The sequence below is a fragment of the Hyperolius riggenbachi genome, chromosome 1 (genome assembly GCF_040937935.1).
Source record: "Hyperolius riggenbachi isolate aHypRig1 chromosome 1, aHypRig1.pri, whole genome shotgun sequence".
NCBI lineage: Eukaryota > Metazoa > Chordata > Amphibia > Anura > Hyperoliidae > Hyperolius > Hyperolius riggenbachi.
The window spans coordinates 291,199,271-291,220,039 of record NC_090646.1 but is presented as its reverse complement, the minus strand read 5'-3'; the positions used below and the strand labels follow the sequence as shown (position 1 = coordinate 291,220,039).

General features: G+C 45.5%; 1 protein-coding gene across 2 annotated transcripts in view; it reads right to left on the bottom strand.

The window, feature by feature from the left end:
- PPP1R3B (protein phosphatase 1 regulatory subunit 3B) overlaps window positions 1-18,040 on the bottom strand; it is a 57,895-nt gene extending 39,855 nt beyond the window's left edge. Inside the window, exons 1-2 of one of the 2 annotated variants that reach the window (XM_068271157.1) lie at window positions 17,884-18,040; window positions 9,545-9,653 (exon numbers count right to left, since the gene is read on the bottom strand). In XM_068271157.1, coding sequence (XP_068127258.1) covers window positions 9,545-9,579 — 35 coding nt within the window. In that variant the 5' untranslated portion in view covers window positions 9,580-9,653; window positions 17,884-18,040. The remainder of the gene's footprint in view (window positions 1-9,544; window positions 9,654-17,883) is intronic. The other variant, XM_068271158.1, reaches the window with a different exon arrangement.
- Window positions 18,041-20,769: the final 2,729 nt, after the last annotated feature.

The window sequence follows — 20,769 nt, the reverse complement described above, 5'->3', positions numbered from 1 at the left end:
TTAGTTCTTGGTTCCTGAACTCTTGCACAGGACAGAAGGAAAACAGAGAAATGCATCCTGAATGTATTAAGAGTGTCGCCTGCCTAATTCCCCCTTATCTGTGTAATCACAAGTAGTAATTTGATATCTCCCATGTCACCTGTCACGGCAGATAAACCCATTTTAAAGCACAGGATGCTAACAATATGTCTGCTTCCAAGAAAGCAGGAAGTAGAAAGTGCAGATTTATTGAGGGATTTGTATCAGCTGTAACAAAAAGACCAAATTACTTACGGTAACGTCTTTTCCAGTAGTCGCGAAGACAGCACCCCTAATGAGACTTGTCTCCCTCCAACACACGGACAGGAATCTGCAAAAGATTAGAATTTGCATAATAGGCGGCCCCAGTATATAAGGCATTAGTCATCAATTACCTTCAGTTCTATACAAAAGACACGGACACCGTAATAATGCTCATATAATCTTTAATCTTTTTTTTTTTTTTTTTTTTACCCAGGGTGGGTTGTAGGGGTGCTGTCTTCGCGACTACTGGAAAAGACGTTACCGTAAGTAATTTGGTCTTTCCCAGTACGTCAGCTCAGACAGCACCCCTAATGAGACGATATACACGATATATAAATTCAGGGAGGGACTACAGCCTGCAGAACTTTTCTGCCAAAGGATAGGTCAGAATTAGCCAAAACATTAAGCCTATAGTGCTTCACGAACGTGTTCTGGCTGGACCAGGTTGCTGCCCTGCATATCTGTTCTATCGAGGCTCCTGCCCTCTCTGCCTATGAAGTTGATACAGCTCTCGTGGAATGTGCTTTTACCGGGAAGGACAGCTGCCTGCCCTGTATTTGATAAGCTTCAGTAATCGCTTGTTTGATCCATCTTGCAAGTGTTGGTTTAGAAGCTTTACTTCCCCTGGCATTCCCTGAGAAGATTACAAACATTGCCTCGGTCTTCCTCCAGGATTTAGTCCTTTCCAGGTATTGAAGCAAGCATCTTCGAACATCTAAACAATGAAGCGTCCTTTCTTTGTCATTCGCTGGATTATCACAAAAGGAAGGAATGAACAATTCTTGCGATTTGTGAAACTTAGATACTACTTTAGGCAAAAAAGCAATGTCCAATCGTAGGGTGATCCTATCCTCTGAGACCACACAATACGGCTCTTTTATGGATAGGGCCTGCAACTCTCCCAATCTTCTTGCGGTTGTGATTGCCAAGAGGAATGATGTCTTTAAGGATAAAAACTTATCAGATGCTTGTTCTAAAGGTTCAAATGGAGGTTTACATAAACCTTGCAACACAATATTCAAGTCCCAAGGAGGTATCCTTGTTCTCACCACAGGCTTAATTCTCTTTAATGCCTCAAAGAAACGTATAACCAACTCCTCCTGGGCTAATCTTCTCTCCAGGAAAACGCTCAGAGCAGACGTCTGGACTTTTAGGGTGCTGGTACTGAGCCCCTTCTGGAACCCAGATTGTAAAAATTCCAGGACTGAAGTCAGGGAATTGTTGACCATTGATCTCTCAACACACCACTCATTAAAGATCTTCCAGGTTTTTTGATAGATCTGACGAGTCACCTTCTTCCTACTCTGGATTAAAGTGCCAGCCAACTCATCTGAGAAACCTCTTGCCTTTAACAATCCCCATTCAGGTTCCATGCCGTAAGATGCAGAAGCTCCGGATTTTGATGAAAGAATGGCCCCTGAGACAGAAGCTCCGGATGAGGAGGAAGATTGATTGGTTCTGATACCCTCAAGGCTTGAAGTAACGTGAACCAGGGTCTCTTTGGCCAGAATGGCGCAATCAGAATAACTCGTGCTTGGTCCTGTATAATCTTGTTCAAAACCCTGGATAACAGAGGTATTGGAGGAAACGCATACATCAAATGGAAGCCCCAATTCACTGAGAAGGCGTCCACTGCCCAAGGATTGTCTTTCGGGTGGAGGGAACAGAACTTCCGACACCTGGCATTCTCTTTCCTTGCGAATAAGTCTATCTCCGGACATCCCCAATGAGATGTAATTTCCAGAAGAATCTGAGGATTGACTGACCATTCGTTCTGATCCAAAGCTTTCCGACTCAACAAGTCTGCCAGGTGATTTGAGGTCCCTTTCAAGTGGACTGCCCTCAACGATTCCAGATTTGCTTCCGCCCATCTGAGAATGCGACCCGATTGGCACCACAGCAGGTGACTCCTTGTTCCTCCTTGACGGTTCACATAAGCCACCACACTGCTGTTGTCTGATCTTATTAGAACATGATGGCCCTGGATCTGGCTGCTGAAAAACTGTAAGGCCTGCCATACTGCTTCGAGCTCCCTGCTGTTGGAGGAGCTTGATTTCATCTGGTCTGACCACTGACCCTGAGCCGGTCGAAAGTCCATGTGGGCCCCCCATCCCCACGCACTGGCATCCGTCGTTATCGTCGTCTGAGATGGATAATTCCAGAGACGACCCACGGATAGATGCTTCTTGATCTGCCACCACATCAAGGATACCTTGATACTGTGAGGAATCATCACTGCCCTGTCTAGGGAACTTGACCTCCTGTTCCAGTTCTTTAGAATCCACACTTGTAATTCCCTTGAGTGAAGCTGGCCCCACTGAACTGCCGGGAATGAGGCTGTTAAGTGACCCAATGTGGCCATGGCCCTTCTCAGCGAGACTGATCTTGATTTCTGAAAAGAAAGAACAGTATTTAGTATAGAAGAAATCTTCTTAGTCAGAAAAATTCTTTCATTAACAGTGTCAATGTTGAACCCTAGATATTCCATAGATTGACAAGGGGTCAGAGAGGATTTCTCCCAGTTGACAAGCCAACCCAGGGACTGAAGGAATGAGAGACATGAGTCCAAATGGGCATACAGTAACCTCTCAGAGGAACCCCAAAGCAATAAGTCATCCAAATAGGCAATAACATTAACAGACTTCAGTCTTAGTGCTGCTAAGACCTCTGACATGACTTTAGTAAACAACCAGGGCGCAGAGGATAGCCCGAAAGGAAGAGCATTAAATTGAAAATGTCTTACCTTTCCGTCCAACTGGACTGCAAATCTGAGGAATTGCTGAGAGGAGAGATGAATGGGAATATGCAGGTACGCATCTTTCAGATCCAGAGATGCAAGGAAACTGTCCTTCTGTAAAAGATGAATCACAGAAATAATGTTGTTCATTCTGAACTTCCTGTACTTTACTGACTTGTTTAGACCTTTTAAGTTGAGAATGAAGCGAAAGCCTCCTTGTGACTTTGGAACAAGAAATACTGGAGAGTAAAACCCCCGACCCCTTTGACATGAGGGGACCTCCCGAATTACCCTTTTGAGAAGCAAGGATTTTACTTCGGCCTGAAGGGCTAGTTGTTTTGTATGTCCTAATGGCAGAGGAGTGACAAAGAATCTTTGGGGAGGTAACATTTCGAACTCTATTTTGTATCCTTCCAGGACAATGTGCAGAAGCCATGGGTTTGTGAAGTACTGATGCCATATTTCGTAAAAGTGGGCTAACCTCCCTCCCACTGGAAGCCTGATGTCATTGTTTTGTAGTCTTGCTAGTTGAGGGGGGATTGGGCTTCCCTCTCTGGTTTCTGTAAGGAGCCTACCTCTTTCTGGAGGTGGTGGGACGCTCATTGGATTCTGACTTTGGGGGCCCGCGAAAGGACCGTTTGTATTGAAAGGACCTTCTCTTAGTGGGGAAGTTTTTCCTTAGTGTCAGCGGTTCTATCTAAGGTCTCATCAAGTTTTGACCCAAACAAAAGACCCCCTTCACAGGGAATACCACAAAGTCTTGATTTAGAGGAATTATCACCCCCCCCCAAGTCTTTACCCAAACCCCTCTTCTAGCGGAATTTACTAAAGCAGTTGTTCTTGCAGTTAATTTCACAGTGTCATCAGCAGCATCAGTGAGATAGTCCGTAGCATTAAACAGATTTGGGAAGTCGTTAAGTATCTCCTCTCTCGGTACACCTGAGGCAATCTTGGATTGTACATCCAAGAGCCATGTTTTCAAAGATCTCCCTACTGCGGTGGAAGCCACTGCCGGCTTAAATGTTAATGACGATGATTCCCAGGCCCTACGAAGGATATTGTCCATCTTCTTGTCAATGGGATCCCTAAGATTGCCAAAATCTTCAAACAACAAGTCAGTCTTCCTTGAAACCCTTGATAATGACGGATCTAGCTTAGGCGGAGGTCCCCAAAAAGCCTGGTCATCCGGATTAAAAGGATAGCGACTAGACATAGATCTAGGCCAAAAGGCTCTTCTCTCAGGACTATCCCATTCTCTCTTAATCACGGACTTCAGAGAGGAATGAACAGGGATAAATTGAGATTGGGGATCCGTCAAACTTTCATACATCTGATCAAGGGCTGTCAAGGATCTCTGCTCAGTCTTTATACCCATTGTTTTATGCATGGCAGCAATAAAGTCTTTCATAAGCTCAGGAGAGAAGGCAAACCTATGTGGTCTGCTTCCCTTAATCACTGCCTCCTCCTCAGAAATTTCCTCAAATGCAGAAATCTCTCCCTCCCGACCTCTTTCTCTTAGTTCCCAGAGGAATAGGAAGGGCGGCACCTGATCCAGCTGGAGACATAGCAGCAGCAGGAGGATTCGTAACAACTATTCCAGAAATGTTTGCAATAGGATCCACAGGCAACACAACAACAGGCACAGTAGAAATATTAGAGGTAGAAGCAGTGCTCATAGCCGAATCCCTTATCTCCTTAATAGCAGTAGACATTTCTGCTCTCATCCAGCCCATCAAGTCTTTAAACACAGCAGGAGACTCATTCTTTACAGTCTTATCAGTGCAATATTGGCATAATTTCTTAGAGGAGGAAGAAGAGATGCGATTGTTGCAGATAGCACATTTTTTCTCAACCTTGGTGTCTGTGCGTTTGTCCTGACTGGAGTGCGCACTCGATTTATCAGATCTTTTGGGCTAAAACACAAACAAACAAATCTAAATTAGCCAAGAACCCCCATGAAATAAGTCATAGAAAAACTAGCTAAGCAGTGTGCATATAACCACTTGCCAGAGGGGTTTCGGAGCCAGACTCCACAGATAATGCTGGAGAGGGTCCTACAGCGTCCTCCATGATCCCAGCTTACAACACATCTGAGACCAGGATTTGAGAGGCTAAAATACCTGCTCCTGAAGAATTTGCATAATCCCCAGCTGAAGCAGCTCACCGCCGCGGCCCCTGCCGCCTGCTGCACTTCCGGGTCACGTGGGACGCCAGCGTCGTGACCACTTCCGGATTTCCGCATCGGAAGTTTCCATTGCGTGCCCCTGCACGCATAAAAACGCCGCCTTCCTAGGAGAAGCCTCCTAAGTGCTGCCAGGCTCCACACCGCTCCCCCTGAAGCGGACTGCCCAGGAAAACCTCCGCAACAGAGCCCCAGCCGCCTGACTAGATGGCTCCCTGGAGACCTCTCCCTCCTACACGTCCAGACAGGAAACTAGAACTGAAGGTAATTGATGACTAATGCCTTATATACTGGGGCCGCCTATTATGCAAATTCTAATCTTTTGCAGATTCCTGTCCGTGTGTTGGAGGGAGACAAGTCTCATTAGGGGTGCTGTCTGAGCTGACGTACTGGGAAATATGTTTCTTTAAAAAGGTCATTATATGCTGCTGCATATCTTTAAGAGCTGAGAAAAAGTTCTGCGTTCAGGTCCACTCGCTGCAGCTTCTGAATGGCTGGATTATCCATCTATCAATCGCAGTAAATGCCCACTGGCACTCACTACTGTGTAAGCCAGGGGTGCCCAATAGGCCACCACCTATTTAGTAGATCGCGGCCTCCTGGCCACATCACTTAACATTTTGTGCCTGGCAGCTGCGTAACGCGGCCAAGTCCCGTCAAATTCTGCTGCTGGCCAATAAGGAAGCGGTGGCGGAGAGAGGCAGCGCGGCCACAATGTCATGGCAGGGACGCAGGCTCCTACTGCGCATGCGGAGCTGCACAACGTGCGGGGCTGCACTATCTCTGTTACACCGGAGCGTTCCTACAGCCGCTGCTGCCCTCCAGCTAGCCGCCCGGAAGGAGACACTGAAGGAACAGATCCCTGGCCACCTACACTGAAGGAACAGATCCCTGGCCACCTACACTGAAGGAACAGATCCCTGGCCACCTACACTGAAGGAACAGATCCCTGGCCACCTACACTGAAGGAACAGATCCCTGGCCACCTACACTGAAGGCGCAGGTCGGGTCGGGGTGTTGGTAGATCTCCTGGACTCTGCCAACTTTAAACTAGCTCGCGAGCCGAAAAAGTGTGGGCACCCGTAAGCGCTGCGAGGCTCAGGCTGTCCTGTGTGCAATGTAATTTTATTGGTATTTATTTTGATTATTTAAACTTAGGAGCCACTGCATTTCCTGCCCTCGGCTTATATGCAAGTCAATGACTTTTTCCTGATTTCTAGGGAAAAAGTGGGTACCTCATCTTATACACAAGTATATACAGTAGCATTTTCATACAGGGTACAAAAATTCAGTGATGTCTAAACTGTATCCACACACCTGCAGCAAACGGATCTGTTTGTAAGCACAGTGGTTCATATTACAGCCAGGGCATCATCTGCATTGAGATTGTATGTTCTCCCCATGTTTGCATGGTTTTCCTCCCATACCCCCAAAACATACAGATAAGTGAATTTGCTTCCCCCTAAATTAGCCCTAGACTATAATGGACAGAGGAGCGCCTCTGAGGGATAATTAGTTCAAAGATTACTGTATATGTAGTGTGCTGCGGAAGAGGTCAGCACTATATAAATAATTATTTTAACCTCAAAGCTTACACTAAGGCTAGGTACACAGTCGTGCATTTGTAACATGGCTTGCTGCACTGCAATGTTCCACCTATGCAACGTTCACAGTACCACATTGTGCTGGATGAGAATTTGTGCCATCATTAATGGAGAGACTGAGAAATTCATTAAGCTGTTAGTGAATTTAATGACAGCGCTTTGCTTTTTTTAGTCTGCATGCAGGAATTGTGCTATACGCTATAATATGAACTTCTTCAGCCAGATGCTATATAGCCTGTTGCTTTGCTGACAACATTAATAACTTTATTAGGCAGGCCTGCTTTACAAGAGCTCTAAGGGTAGAAGGCAGGGAGGTTTACGCCCATGTCAGGGGTATTGCTTGTAGGTAGTGTTGGGGCTTGAATCCGGGGTCCTTTTATGGGGGGTTGCACTTTGGGGACTTACACCGCATTGTCTTTTATAGATTATTTAGTAATAAATTGATTTATACTTTTGAAATTATAGTGTAACTATTTGTCTCCAGTAATGCCTTTGGATTCAATGACCTTTGGCGGTATCTTTTTGTGTGATTATTGGTAATTTAGGGATTACAATTTTTGTCATGATGTCCAAAAGTGGATTAGATGCTGCATCTGAAAATTTAAGAAAAAAAAAATAAATAAATAAAAAAATCTGTTTCTAAAGAATGTGGGTCAAGAAAGTACTTTGCACTTGTACATTTTAGCGACATTGTACAATTACAGTTCTTGTTTTCCACATTAATCCCCTCACTTTAGCCTGCTTGTGCCTTGCAGGGGCTCCTCAAAGCCCCCCTCTGCAGCCATATTACGCCTCCCTCTCTTTCCCTCCCTCCCCTCCTCCATATAGGCAGTACAGGACAGCGATCCGTCGAACGAGCGTCTGTTTCCATGGAAATCCACAAATGACCAGCCACCGCCTATCGGCGTTGGCAGATCGTTAAGTGGTTAATAGATTAAGACGTGTTAAAATTCAACAAAAACACATCAAAACAATTGAAAAACTATTTTGTCTTAAGTTTCAACATTTCAAACAGCCCAGAAAAAGCATTCCTAAATCAAGCATGATTATGCTCAATCAGCTTTCTAATGGATCAGACCGTGCACGGCTAGCAGCAGTGTTGTGATCAATATTTGAGTAGACCTGTGCTGCTGAGATCTAATTTTGAGAGGTGCAAAAAGTAAAGAGGGCTGTGAAGTCGGAGCAATTTTTGGGTACCTGGAGTGGGAGTCTGTTACATAAACTGAGGAGTCTGAGTTGGAGTCAAATGATTTTTTTTGTACCGACTCCACAGCCCTGTACCAACTCGAGAAGGAGTCGAGAAGTCAGAGCAATTTTGGGTACCTGAAGAAGTCAGTGGTTTCATAAAATGAGGATTTGCAGTCGGATGATTTTTGTACTGACTCCACAGCCCTGGATGACAAGCAGATAAATGGTTGATACCAGGTAGATGTTGATTGTTTACTTGATCCAATAGTGCATAATGACCTTAAATACAATGATCTATCCACCTAGATAGAGCATGCAGCAGCTTTATGTATCACTCTGCAGCATGCAATCTAAATTCAGCTCTTCAGACAAGCCCCAATGTAAAAAGATTATACAAAGACATGGACACAAAGTATATGCAGCTAGGCTAGAGCACAGGCCGGACCAGAAGCACATGTACAGAGGTGTCTGATTCTTTACTAATGCCCAGTTTTTAAATGAAACGCTGTAGACAATTACAGAAAACCTGAACTGAAAATGCCAGTTTCCTGGCTGTAATGCAGCTCTTTTGGTTTCTGTTTTACTGAATCACAAACCTGGAATAAGCATGCAGCAAATTGAGTCAAAGTAGAGTTAGAACATCCGATGTGCATGTATTAGGGCCCGTTTCCACTTGTGCGGTACGAATTAGTCGCGGAAAACGCAAAACGAATTTGCACACGGATGCGAATTTTACTGCAAATTCATGGCATTTTCGCATATGTTAGTAAGTATGCGAATTTAACCATGTCAGTGCCTGTGTGCTTTTACATTGATTTTATGCGAAAACGCCCACGAATTTGTGGTAAAATTCGCATACGAAAACGCATGCGAATTTCCTATTAAATACATTGTATGCGAATCGCATAGCGGTATGCGAATTCTGTGGGGTCTACCGTGCAGATTTTTTCTGCACAGAAAAACGCTCGGAAATCCTGGCAAGTGGAAACAGGCCCATCCACTTGTATTGTCTATGCGAATCTGCATGCAGGAAACACATGCAGATTCACTCTAGTGGAAACAAGACAAGACAAATAACATTTATATCGAGCTTTTCTCCTGGCGGACTCAAAGCGCCAGAGCTGCAACCACTAGGACGCGCTCTGTAGGCAGTAGCAGTGTTAGGGAGACTTGCCTAAGGTCTCCTACTGACTAGGTGCTCTTATACAACACAAAGGCAACTATATGTAGTGTGAAGTGTGACAACCAGATTTCAAGCATTGCTGCAAGATAAAAGGAGGCCTCATGTAGTACATGTCTTACTGTACAAGCGTGTATTGCTGTCCTTGCCAGCAATCAGCTCCTAATTTCCCGGTTAATTAAACAGGTAAGAACATAAACAAACAGGAAGAAAGGAAGGGGGGGGGGGGGTACAGATTGGTTGCTAGGAGAGGTGTTCTACACACAAACTTTATACATGCTATAGAATTTAAAGATGAGTGTTCATCTCATTGATTAGAATGAGTGGATAGGGAGAGATAAATGTTACAAGTTTAAAATATAATATTTTACCTGGTGGAGTTCATCTGTGATGTGATCCTGGGCATTTAATACCCGTACCAATCCTAGGAAAACATGAAAATCCGGACAAAGATTAAAAAAAAAGTGCAGTGGTCTTTGTCTGTGGAGGAAAAGAAAAGCGGAAATTTACACGTATGAAGGAACACACCCCTTCTTGTCTTACGTGATGTAATGTGAGCGTTCTGTCTCAGGCTAGTTTCATGTGAACTTTCACTACCACCTAGTGGACACCATGTACAAACACATTTCATTTTGGCTCAGCAAAAGCTGCTGAGAAACCCTACTACAACATCACATTACGTCACATACTTAAAAAAAGGAACTTGTAAATGCTACATAGACAACCCAATAATGTCATTTAAGGTTATATTATTTAACATTACACACTATGTTAGATAGCAGAACTTCCCAGTATTCACTGTCAGTTTGTGATTCAGTGCTTACCCAGAAGTGTGCACAACCATAAAGAAAGTTGTGTTTAGTTCACCACAACAGCACATTCATTACACAGCAAAGAGTATACGTGTCTGAGGGGGATGATTCATTTCTCTTTGCATGTTAATCCCTTCCACTTGCCTCCTTGAATTTACTCTACATTATATGCTCATTTTCAGGCAAAAATGTATAACTGTGTAATGCAGCTAATTACAATACTTTCAATTTATTTAACTCATCAGGTAAAAAAAAAATGTTGAACCTGTAAATCTATTTATAGCACTACAGGCGCACAGCAATTTAAATCCGTAAAAGGAGGTTAAGTATCTACAGTAGAGCTGTACAAGTATTAACTTAAGTAGGTATGTGTGTATGTTACATTATATAAAGGTAGTACACAGTTAAAGTGTACCTGAGATGGTGAATGAAAGAAAAAATTATATATACCGTACATACCTGGGGCTTCCTCCAGCCTTATCGCTCCCTTGTTGTCCTCAGTCGAGCGCTTTAATTACAGCGCCGGTAGATTTGGGTGCAGCCGCAACACCATAGGCTGTATTAAAAATTACAGTTCTAGCAGCGCACACTGAGTAACTCCGGCACCGTCAGAAGACGGAGCTGAAGTTACTTTTAAAACACAATAATTCGGCTTCCAGCAATTGCTGGAAGCCAAATTTTTTAATTCCCCACCATCCCATGGCGGCCTGGAGGGGGAATAATATTTACCACAGCTGGGAACTTGTGCAGCAGCAGGATCAGCCAAATACCGGCTGTATCCTGCGCCCAAGTCTCCCAGCTCCGATTTTATATGCATCAGTCCTCAGTCGCCATCTGGTTTATTTGCAACTGGCCCTGGTAAGTTGTCCAGTCGGGCCCAGTTGGCGCAGGTAGGCCGCGTACGCTTCCTTGTCGCGCTCTCATCAGCGGCAGTAGTACTGCTCAGGTGTAGAACGCTCCCAGCAATGGGAGCATGCAGCTTGGACGTGCATGCGTAGTTGGCCTGGACCGGAGATCTTTCATCTTTCCATTTGCAGAAGAACCAGAAGGCGACTGAGGACTATGAGAGAGCGATCTGGCTGGAGGAAGCCCCAGGTATGTATAATTCTTCTTTTAATCATCATCTCAGGTTTTCTATAATAAACAAAATAGGGGACTGAAGGTTCTGGCTATAAGTCAAAACACTGTGCCATCTCTGTCCCCTGTACCTCCTCCATGATCCACATAGGGCGATGACGTGCCAGACCAGTTCCAGCACTCCTACATAAGCCCAAATGCGCCAGGGGATGAGGCCGACACTCTGATCTGAAGAGGATGGTTGTCTGTGCTGTCCAAACTTTCCCCCCTATACAGCAACACCTTATGAACTAATCAGGGAGGACCAGGAAAGAGCACCAGCAATTCCATCTATACACAGCACTCACGCACCTGCCCAGCTCCTCCCTGTGCTGCACAGGATGGAGCAGAAAGCGATGGTGGGTGGGGTGGGGAGATGGCTCTGTGTTGGAAAAACAACTGCCACTGTTCAGGCAGCTCCATATTTGTGAGCATAAGAGTTATACAAGTGACTTTACCAAAAGAAATTTCATTGGAACAACTGCTTCAAATACTGTATATCACAGTTTTGGGGGATAAAAACCCAGCTGTAAGAATATAAATGTTCATGTTGCATAGCCAGTAAAGAGATTAGAATTTGTCTTTCCCTTTTATTCCAGTGTTCCTCTGAACCAAACTTTAATAGTAGAGGGTATGCCTGTGGCCTTTTCACTTCTGAATGCTGGGTAACCAGGAAGCTGAATCTCTTCGCGAAGACCATACAGTCCTCATTAACTACATCCAACAACTACAGACTCACATAGCCACTCACAATACACTAAACTTCGTTTTGTCAGTTAACCCAATAGCCACAAACCGGCCACAGGTTTTTGCCGCACAATAGAACTCTCCTGGCTAGCACGCAGATACTGGAAAACCCCGTCACCCTCTCCTGGAGAATATATCACACACATACTAGTGTTGTCCGGATCATGAACGATTCGGATCTTTGATCCGAATCTATTTTGTGAGTCGAATCATCCGAATCATCAAAATGAGCGATTCGGAACGCAAAGGGGACGGGGCCAGAAGCGGCACGCCCCCCCCCTCAGCAGGCAGCGGGGTCCTGGAAGCAGAGCAGAGATGGATCGCTCTGTTGGAGGGGAGCCAGCCTTGCAGTGACAGGTAGATGAGAGAGAGGGGACATCGGTGCCACTGCCAGATATGTGTAGATCTTTTCAATGATCCGATTCAAATTATCCGAATCATTGAAAAGATCCGAACTTCCCATCTCTAATGCTAGGTACACACCATACAATATTCTGTTAGATTCTTCTGTTAGATTTACCTGCCGGATAGCTTTTTTCCATGTTGTAGGTAAATCTAACAGAAAATTGTATGGTGTGTACCTAGCATTACACTTACATACATGATCTCAACAGCTTCCAGTTTCCATGGAGACCACACCTCCTCACTGTGTGAGCTTCTGATGTTTAGAGACAATTCTCTATGGAATACAAACAAGATGCTACAGAGATCACACAGCATTCACCACATACAGGCTCAGTTATAAGCAAACCACCACGAGTGTGGAGCATGGTTAGCAGCCATACCTTAATGGCAACATACTGTATATACTGTTTATCAGGACTGCAAAAAAAAAAAACAAAAAACAAAAAAAAACACTGTAGGTGTATGGGGTTGGAGAGGACTTTGGGAGCAGGAAGAAGCAGAGGAAGAAGAAAACAAACCTTTGTGTTTCTATCCAAAATGGGGTGCTGGGGAGCTTTGTTTGGGAGTCTGATAAAGGTCTCTGATTTTTAGTAGTTACACAGTTTTTAGTTGGGGAAAAAAATGTCTATCAAGTCCAACCAGAGAAGATAAATGGGTAGGTTTCACCACAAAACCAGCCATACAGAGCCCCGATCCGTTTGAGAAAAGGAATAGATTTCCCATGGGAAAGGGGGTATCAGCTACACAAAGGCGTCAATTCACCAGAGAGGATTTACTAAGAGAAAAAAGGTAGGGAGTTTATCTCATGAGGTATTTTAACACTCTGGAGTCAATTCACCAGTGGGAGAGGACAGAGAGAAAAGTGTTCGATAGCAGGGGATAATGGAGAGATATGCATGAGGAAAGTGTGAGAAAGCAGAGAGTTAGGTAGTCGGTATTAATGATTTACATGGGATACTTTTCCTCTCTGTAAGCTTGAAAGTGAAGCATTGTGGGTAGGAGGCGGAGTTTTACCACTACCTGACCAGAGTATTCCCACCTTTTACTGCCGGATCATATCATATCACGAGTGAGTCTGAACTTCTTCACCACCTCTGTCTCAGTAAAATTATCAAGAACTGTTCTCTCACGAAAAATACGAGTGGCGATTAAACAGACCCTCCTCCTGCGCCTTCGTCTCCTCATAATAGAAGCAAGCTCTAAGGCCTAGTGCACACCAGAGCGGTTCGGCTGCGTTTTGCTATCCGCTTGCGGCTGCGGATACGCTTGGGTAATGTATTTAAATGGGCTGGTGCACACCAGAGCGGGAGGCGTTTTGCAGAAACGCATACTCCCGGGCTGCTGCAGATTTTGGATTGCGGAGGCGTTTCTGCCTCAATGTTAAGTATAGAAAAACGCAAACCGCTCTGAAAAACGGCACTTCAGAGCTGTTTGCCAGGCAGTTTTTGTTACAGTAGCTGTTCAGTAACAGCTTTACTGTAACAATACATGAAATCTACTACACCAAAAACGCGTCACAAAACCGCAAAATGCTAGCTGAAACCCTACAGAAAAATAAGAAAAAGCGTTTAAAAATCTGCTAGCATTTTGCGGATCTGCTAGCGGTTTTTGGTGTGCACCAGGCCTAACAAGTAAGCTCAAAAGGCTCCATATTCCACAGCAGCAGCTGCTGTGTGAAAACCACGATATCTCCAGGTTCATTCAGGGGATAAAGAGATGAAAAAAATAACGAATGGCCACACCCCCTTTCTTCCCTGGTGAATTGTGATTTGGAGAAAAACTAACTACTAACTATCACTTATTTATCTGATACTTATCTCACATTTATCTCTTGCATTTCTCTCTGTCGATATTTTCCCCTATACTTCTGGAGAATTGCTATTTGGAGATATCACAGGAGGTAGATTACCTCCCAAGAGATAAATAGGTTGGTAACCTCTGGTGAATTGACGCCAAAGTGAGAAAGAATCTTCCAAATAGTGACAGACCCTTGTAGCACTACTCAAAACCAGGCCTCATTCACATTAGAGACTGAAGGCAGGGTTGTTCATCACCTGTCAGCTGCTTCCATGCACTAGCAGGGCACTTGTGAGTGCTTCATATTGGCAGTGAAGAGGCGGTCCATCCCATCTGAGTGCAGCCATACTCAGACGCAACATGTCTCAACACCTGCTTCAAAAGCTGCTGACAAGTGCGCAGTTCAGCCTCCTGTGTGAAAGAAGCCTAATCGGACCCTAGTTTAAAGGCTAAGTGCCTGTTTCCACTACACACGGATTTTAACATTTAATACAGAGTTCATGGTATGTGTATAGAGTGGGGTATAGTTCTGTTTTAGCTAGGCCTATTTGTAACAGCGGGTCTCAAGCAACCAGAAAGCACATTTATTTAGCATCAGCCGATACCTGTCAGTGCCTGGTAACCGAGACTCTACTCTATAAAAGTTCAGACAAGTAAAGTCTGCAGTAAAGTACCTAAGCTGAGCAATCAAAGCCCCGTAATAATAGCAATTATTACTATTTATTTATAAAAGTGGAAATGTATTCCAAGGTGCAATAATTATCCTCATACGCAATTTGTAAATATTAAAAGTCCAGTAAATATAAAAATCAATAACTGGCGTTTAAAAAAAACAAAAAAAACAAAAAAACAAACATGCTAGCTGAGGCAAATGCAGTACTTCACATTTAGAAACACACAGCTGGTTTATTTTAAAAAGAGTACCTGACTTGGGAAGGAAATATAAGGCAGCCATCTTTACTCTATTTAAGAGTTGCCAACTGCCTGGTTAACATGCTGATCTTTAAGATTCTGTAGTCTCTGAGACACAAGCATGCAGCTGGCAGCGCAAAGGTCATAGATGATTAATAAGATGCTCAATTTCCCAACTTGCATGCAAAATGAACACAATACATACAGTTTAAAATTGGGCCAAATGTAGTTGCAACTACATTTGATTTGGCTAAAGTTGCATGCTAGTTAAAACAAACAACTCATCAATCTGTGTGGTTTGTAGTCAAGACTGGAAATGTGAACTTAAAGGGATATTTAAAAAAAAAAAAAAAAAAAAAAAAAAGTGTTTCACTTACCTGGGGCACCTACCAGCTCCCTGCAGCCATCCTGTGCCCTCGCAGTCACTCATGGCTCCTCCGGTCCCCTGCCACCAGTTAGTTTTGTTTTTGCCGACTGAATCGGTGGGCCGCCACGCGTACCTTTGCACGCAATACAGCTAGTGAAGGAAGCTATCACGGACATTAACACGTATATTTTTACGCATTGCAGGTTCAAGGCGTACATTTTTACAAAATGTATGCGCTAATGTCCACGATAGCTTCCTGCACCATCGGGAATGCGTGCAAAGGTATGCGTGGCGGCCCGCCGACTCGGAGTCAGCAAAAACAAAACTAGCTGGCGGCGAGGGCCCGGAGGAGCCTTGAGTGACTGCGAGGGCACCGGATGGCTGCAGGGGGCTAGTAGATGCCCCAGGTAAGTGAAACTTTTTTTTTTTCTAGAGTAGATTCCCTTTAAGTCAGTCATAAAAAGCCAGTTTTACTGACCTGGGGCTTCTACCAGCCCCTTGTGCACGCACTGGTACTGTAGGATCCTCTGGCCCCCCGCTGCAAGAAGATCTCTACTGCGCCTGGGCAGGAAGCTCCCAGGTACAGGAGCGTGAATGAAGCAGTGGCCAGCGACAGGCTTAGTTGCTGAAAGCGAAAATGAGCCGCGGCGGGGGATCCTTGAGTACTGCCGCAGGCACAGGGTAACTGCAGGGGGGCCGGTAGGAGTACCAAGTAAGTAAAACTGCTTTTTTATGTCTAACTTAAGGTTCCCTTTAGGCTAGTGACACACCAGGACGTTGCATTTAGGGGACGTTATAGGGCACATAACGTGCCCCTAACGCAACGCCTGGTGCTCTCTGGTGTGGACGTCGGAGTGAGCCGCGTTGTGCAGCTCACTCAGGCGTCAGTGATGCGTACTCTTGGACGCATGCGGCATGTGGTCCCACCCGGCCAATCACCGCACAGAGCGGCCGCTCCAGGAAGTAAAGACTGCACGTCACTGAGTGCAGTGAATATTAATTAGCCATGTGCCCGGCCGCTCTCCCCTCCTCCCCAACATGACTGAGCATGTGCAAGCAGTCTAACGCGGCTTAGCCGCCTAGAACGCACAGCATGCAGCACTTTGCTGCGTTACAATGTAACGCAACGTGGGCAGTGTGAACAGCCCACTTGTGTTACATTGCTGTGCGTTGGGGGAGCGTTATGCCTGTAACATCCCTGTGTGCAAGAAGCCTTAAAGTAAACCAGTGAGTTTGATTAAAGGATACCGGAGCTTAAATCTTTTTGAGAAACAGGGGGTGCAGGCATATACTGTTACCTGTGCTGATGCCTACTGCTCCCCCCCCCCCTCCCCGAAATCCTCTTCTAGTTGGTCAGGTCGGGATCCCAAGGGGCTTTTAGGGGAGTTACGGGGAGCTGAGAGAGGAACAGGGGGAGTGGTTAGCATCAACTCAGGTAATGGTATATGCCTGCTCCCACATTTCTCAAAAAGATTTGAGCCCTGGTATAAAAGTTAGATACTTTTAGGAGAGGGAAACCGCAGGAAAATCCAGAGGCTTCCCCATCCTCAGTTTCAGTTCTGTGTTTGACCCAGTGCACGTCAAAAACCTCTAGCAGATCTGCAAAACGCTAGAGGTTTTTGCAGCAGATTTCAGTGCGATTCTAGGCATGTTTTCTAAACATGCCTAGTGTTTTTGGAGCGTGCTTGTGTAGCAGATTACAAATATTGTTACAGTAAAAGCGGTTACTGAACAGCTTCTGTAGCAAAAACGCCTGGAAAACCGCTCTGTTCTAGCGGTTTTCAGAGCGGTTTTCCACTTTCCTATACTTTAACATTGAGGCAGAAACGCCTCAGAAATCTAAAAAAATGCTGCACGACACCAGTTAAATGGTTTTCCCCTTGCAAGCGTTAAAAAAAAAAAAAAAAAAAAAAAAAACACTCCAGAACCACTCTGGTGTACACCAGCCCTTACTGAAGCTTGCTGCATTGTGCCTGTGCAGTAGCAAGGACCCATTTTGGGTTTGTCCTTTTCCACCTTATTCCAAGTGGGTCCATACTACGGTGCATGAGCGAGCTGTCAAGTACCCAAATTGCACACTTGTTTTCCATACAGGTTCTTTAAATTCAAGTTAATCAGATTGGCGGTGTGAGATTGCACATCAGCACCCAGGCAGCTAACTCGGCTTGCAAGTTTAGTGCTGCTGATGGGCATTATGGGGTTAATGTATGACCTGCATGACTTTGCACATGCTCAGTAGCATTTGTATGCCATTCTGTCGGGTATGCTAAAATGTTGGAACAGCGGCACAAGTGATCTATCCTCAGTCGCTACAGTAATCACGTCACTGGCTCACAACATGCTAAAGATCTAACACCACAAAACGTTTTTACACCTTGAATGAGAGGTATAACCAGCCAATGCCGTTCAGAAAACTAACGCAAAGTATCTGAATAGTAATAATCCCCCTCCATAGTGACGTTACAAATCGAACCAGTATAGAGAGCAAAGTCTATATAATGAACGGGCTGATACACGTGAGAGGAGTTCCCAGTCAGTATGCAGCATGACTTACGTATGTAGTGCCACTCACAGCAGCGTGCTATAATCCGGGGGAGGTGAGGCTGGACAGGTGTAAATAGAGCTGCAAATAGGGGGACTCTCCATCCCCATGGTCTAGCGCCACTCATCTGCTCTCCTCCGGCTAGTAAGCTGAGCCCTCCAGCACTGAGCACACTCCCATTAAAAAGCCGGCTGTCTATTCCACTCCCAGCTTCACGTGAACCAGTCAAGTTAGCCAATAAGCAATTCGCAGCATAGGCGTATCAGCCAATCGGGAGGAAGTAGCTACTCTCTGCTCTCCACGTGAACGCCTGATCCTTTGCTGGCAGGAGGACACAGAGGTGCGTGTCTGCGTGAGAAGGGAAGGGCTCTCCGGGTAGTCATGTGCTGGGCATCGTGTAAGAATCGTCTGCCAACTCAATTCATTTGATGCTGTTTTATAGCTTGCTGCTTATATACTTTATTTCAAAGTAGAGAAATAAAAGTTTGGAGTTATTTTTAGCTTAATAATAGTTTGGCCATGTTTATGGCAAATTTAAAGTGGAAACAATTACTTTACTTTCAACATTCAAAGGAAAACAGACAAATGTAAAAGAGAACCTGAGATGGGGCCTTAAAGGGGTTCTGTTGACGTTTTTTAAAACAAAAACTGCCACTTACCTGGAGCATCTATCGCCCCCCTGCAGCTGGAATGTCCCGCGCCGTCCTCTTCCGATGCGCCGTTCCCTGCCACCGGAATCGGTGTAATTATTTGTCTAACTAGACGAATAGAAGTGTGGCCGCACGCGTGCTCGCTTCCACGCGCGTCAGCGGGAGTACGAAGGTTTCCTGTACTGCACCTGCGCAGTAAGTTCCCACTGACGCCACGGCCACGCAGCCGCACTTCTGTTCGTCTAGTTAGACGAATAATTACACCGATGCCGGCGGCGTGGAACGGCACATCGGAAGAGGATGGCGCTGGACATTCCAGCTGCAGGGGCAGGGCCGGCGCTACCATAGAATCAAAGGGGGCAATTGCCCCAGAGCCTGTAGGGGCCCCCAAGGTATCTCCTCCCATCTTATTTGTTGCTCCCAGGAGCCTCTGCAGAGTCTTTGGTAGAGTAGCTTCTCATCTGATGGGCAGGTGGGACACTACACTGCCAAAGACTCTGCAGGGGCTCAGGGGAGGGAGGGTCAGCACCCGACTCAGGGGCCCAGGAGGGAAATTTGGCTGCAACAAAGGGCCCATAATGCCACTTTTTTGGTCAATGGGGTGTCTGTTGGGGGGCCCCTGGGTTAATTTTGCCCTGGTGCCCCATTGTTACCAGAATCGGCCCTGTGCAGGGGGCCGATAGAAGCCCCAGGTAAGTGGCAGTTTTTGTTTTAAAAAAACGTCAACAGAACCCCTTTAAAAAGAAAATATACATACCTGGGGGCTTTCTCCAACCCCCTCCGACCTCGTCATTCTCCTCCGCCCCAGAAAGTCCTCCGGTCTGCGCATGTGCTTCCATTGCCTGGAGCATTCTACACCTGCGCAGTACTACTGCTTAGGCGCATAATGCCACTGGCGATAGGAACGTGCGTAGCTAGACTATGCCTGCGTTGACTGGCCCTGACTGCACGACTTGCTGAGGCCAGTTGTGGACAAAGCAGGCGACGACCGAGGACGATGAGGGAGCGATCAGGCCGGAGAGGGCTGGAGGAAGCCCCAGGTATGTATATTTTCTTTTTAAGGCCCTATTTCAGGTACACTTTAAGGCCCGTTCACAGTGGCCGTTGTATTGCGTTCCCCGTGACTGCATGAACACAACGCATTGGGACAGCGCGTTATGCTCGCATTGCGTTTGGCACAGTGAAACATACAGTCAATGAAAAGTATGCTTTGCTTCTACTGTTAACTCACACTATTACCGGTATCGCATGGCATGCGGTGCGTTACTATAACACATCCAATTAAAATGCAACGCATCCACCGCACAGTGAACGTGGCATAGGTGATACATTGCAGTATGGTAAGCCTTCCAATGCAGCCGCTACAGCGCACCACTATGAATGTGGCCTAAACAAAAATGAGATAAGTAGAGGGAAGCCTTTGGATGGTACTGAAGGACTTCCCAGTCAACCCACTAGCCCACAATTTCTGCACAGTGTCCCACTGAACATATTTGATAAGAGCTTGTTTGGTATGTTCTCCTGGCCACACTTCTATCTATGTACAAGCGCGGCTGCACTGTGCATGCACGAGCTTGGCCACACCTGTGGAGCATGGCAGCAAACAAGAAGAGGGTCCTGGTCAGCAGAGGTGGGTTCAAGGAGGACATGGGACCATCCAGAGGCTTCCCTCCACTTAGCTGAGTAACTTTTTTTTTTTTTTTTTAATTACGGGTTTGCATTCAGGGCTTTCATTTAAAGGGCGTCAGCCACGGTTTTCCGGCATGCACAATTGAAACCAGATGTGAGGACACCAATGTTAATCAATGGGCTCGTTGAAATATAAATGCAATTTCTGTATGCAAGAAAGAAAACATGCTGTCTAAAGCATAATATTGCACACTGTGTGCGATTCCCATAGCTTAAAGGGGAACTGAAGTGAAAGGAATACGGAAGCTGCCATATTTATTTCCTTTCAACGAATCGTGGCACTTTGCGTGCGCAAAAGTCCGCGAATGGCACTTCAAGTGCTAACTGTTTAGCACACCCATGCTAAACAGTTTGCACGGCTTTGTGAAACAAGCCCCTGATCTGCTGCATGCTTTTTCAGGGGCTGTGGCTAAAAGTATTAGAGGCAGAGGATCAGCAGGGCTGCCAGGCAAATGGGCTGCTGTCAAAGGCCTATACGCTTTGTTACTCGCTGTAATGTTTTTATAATAATTTGTAATACACCCTAGCACTGTATGCACTCTATGCACTGCACTTTTTC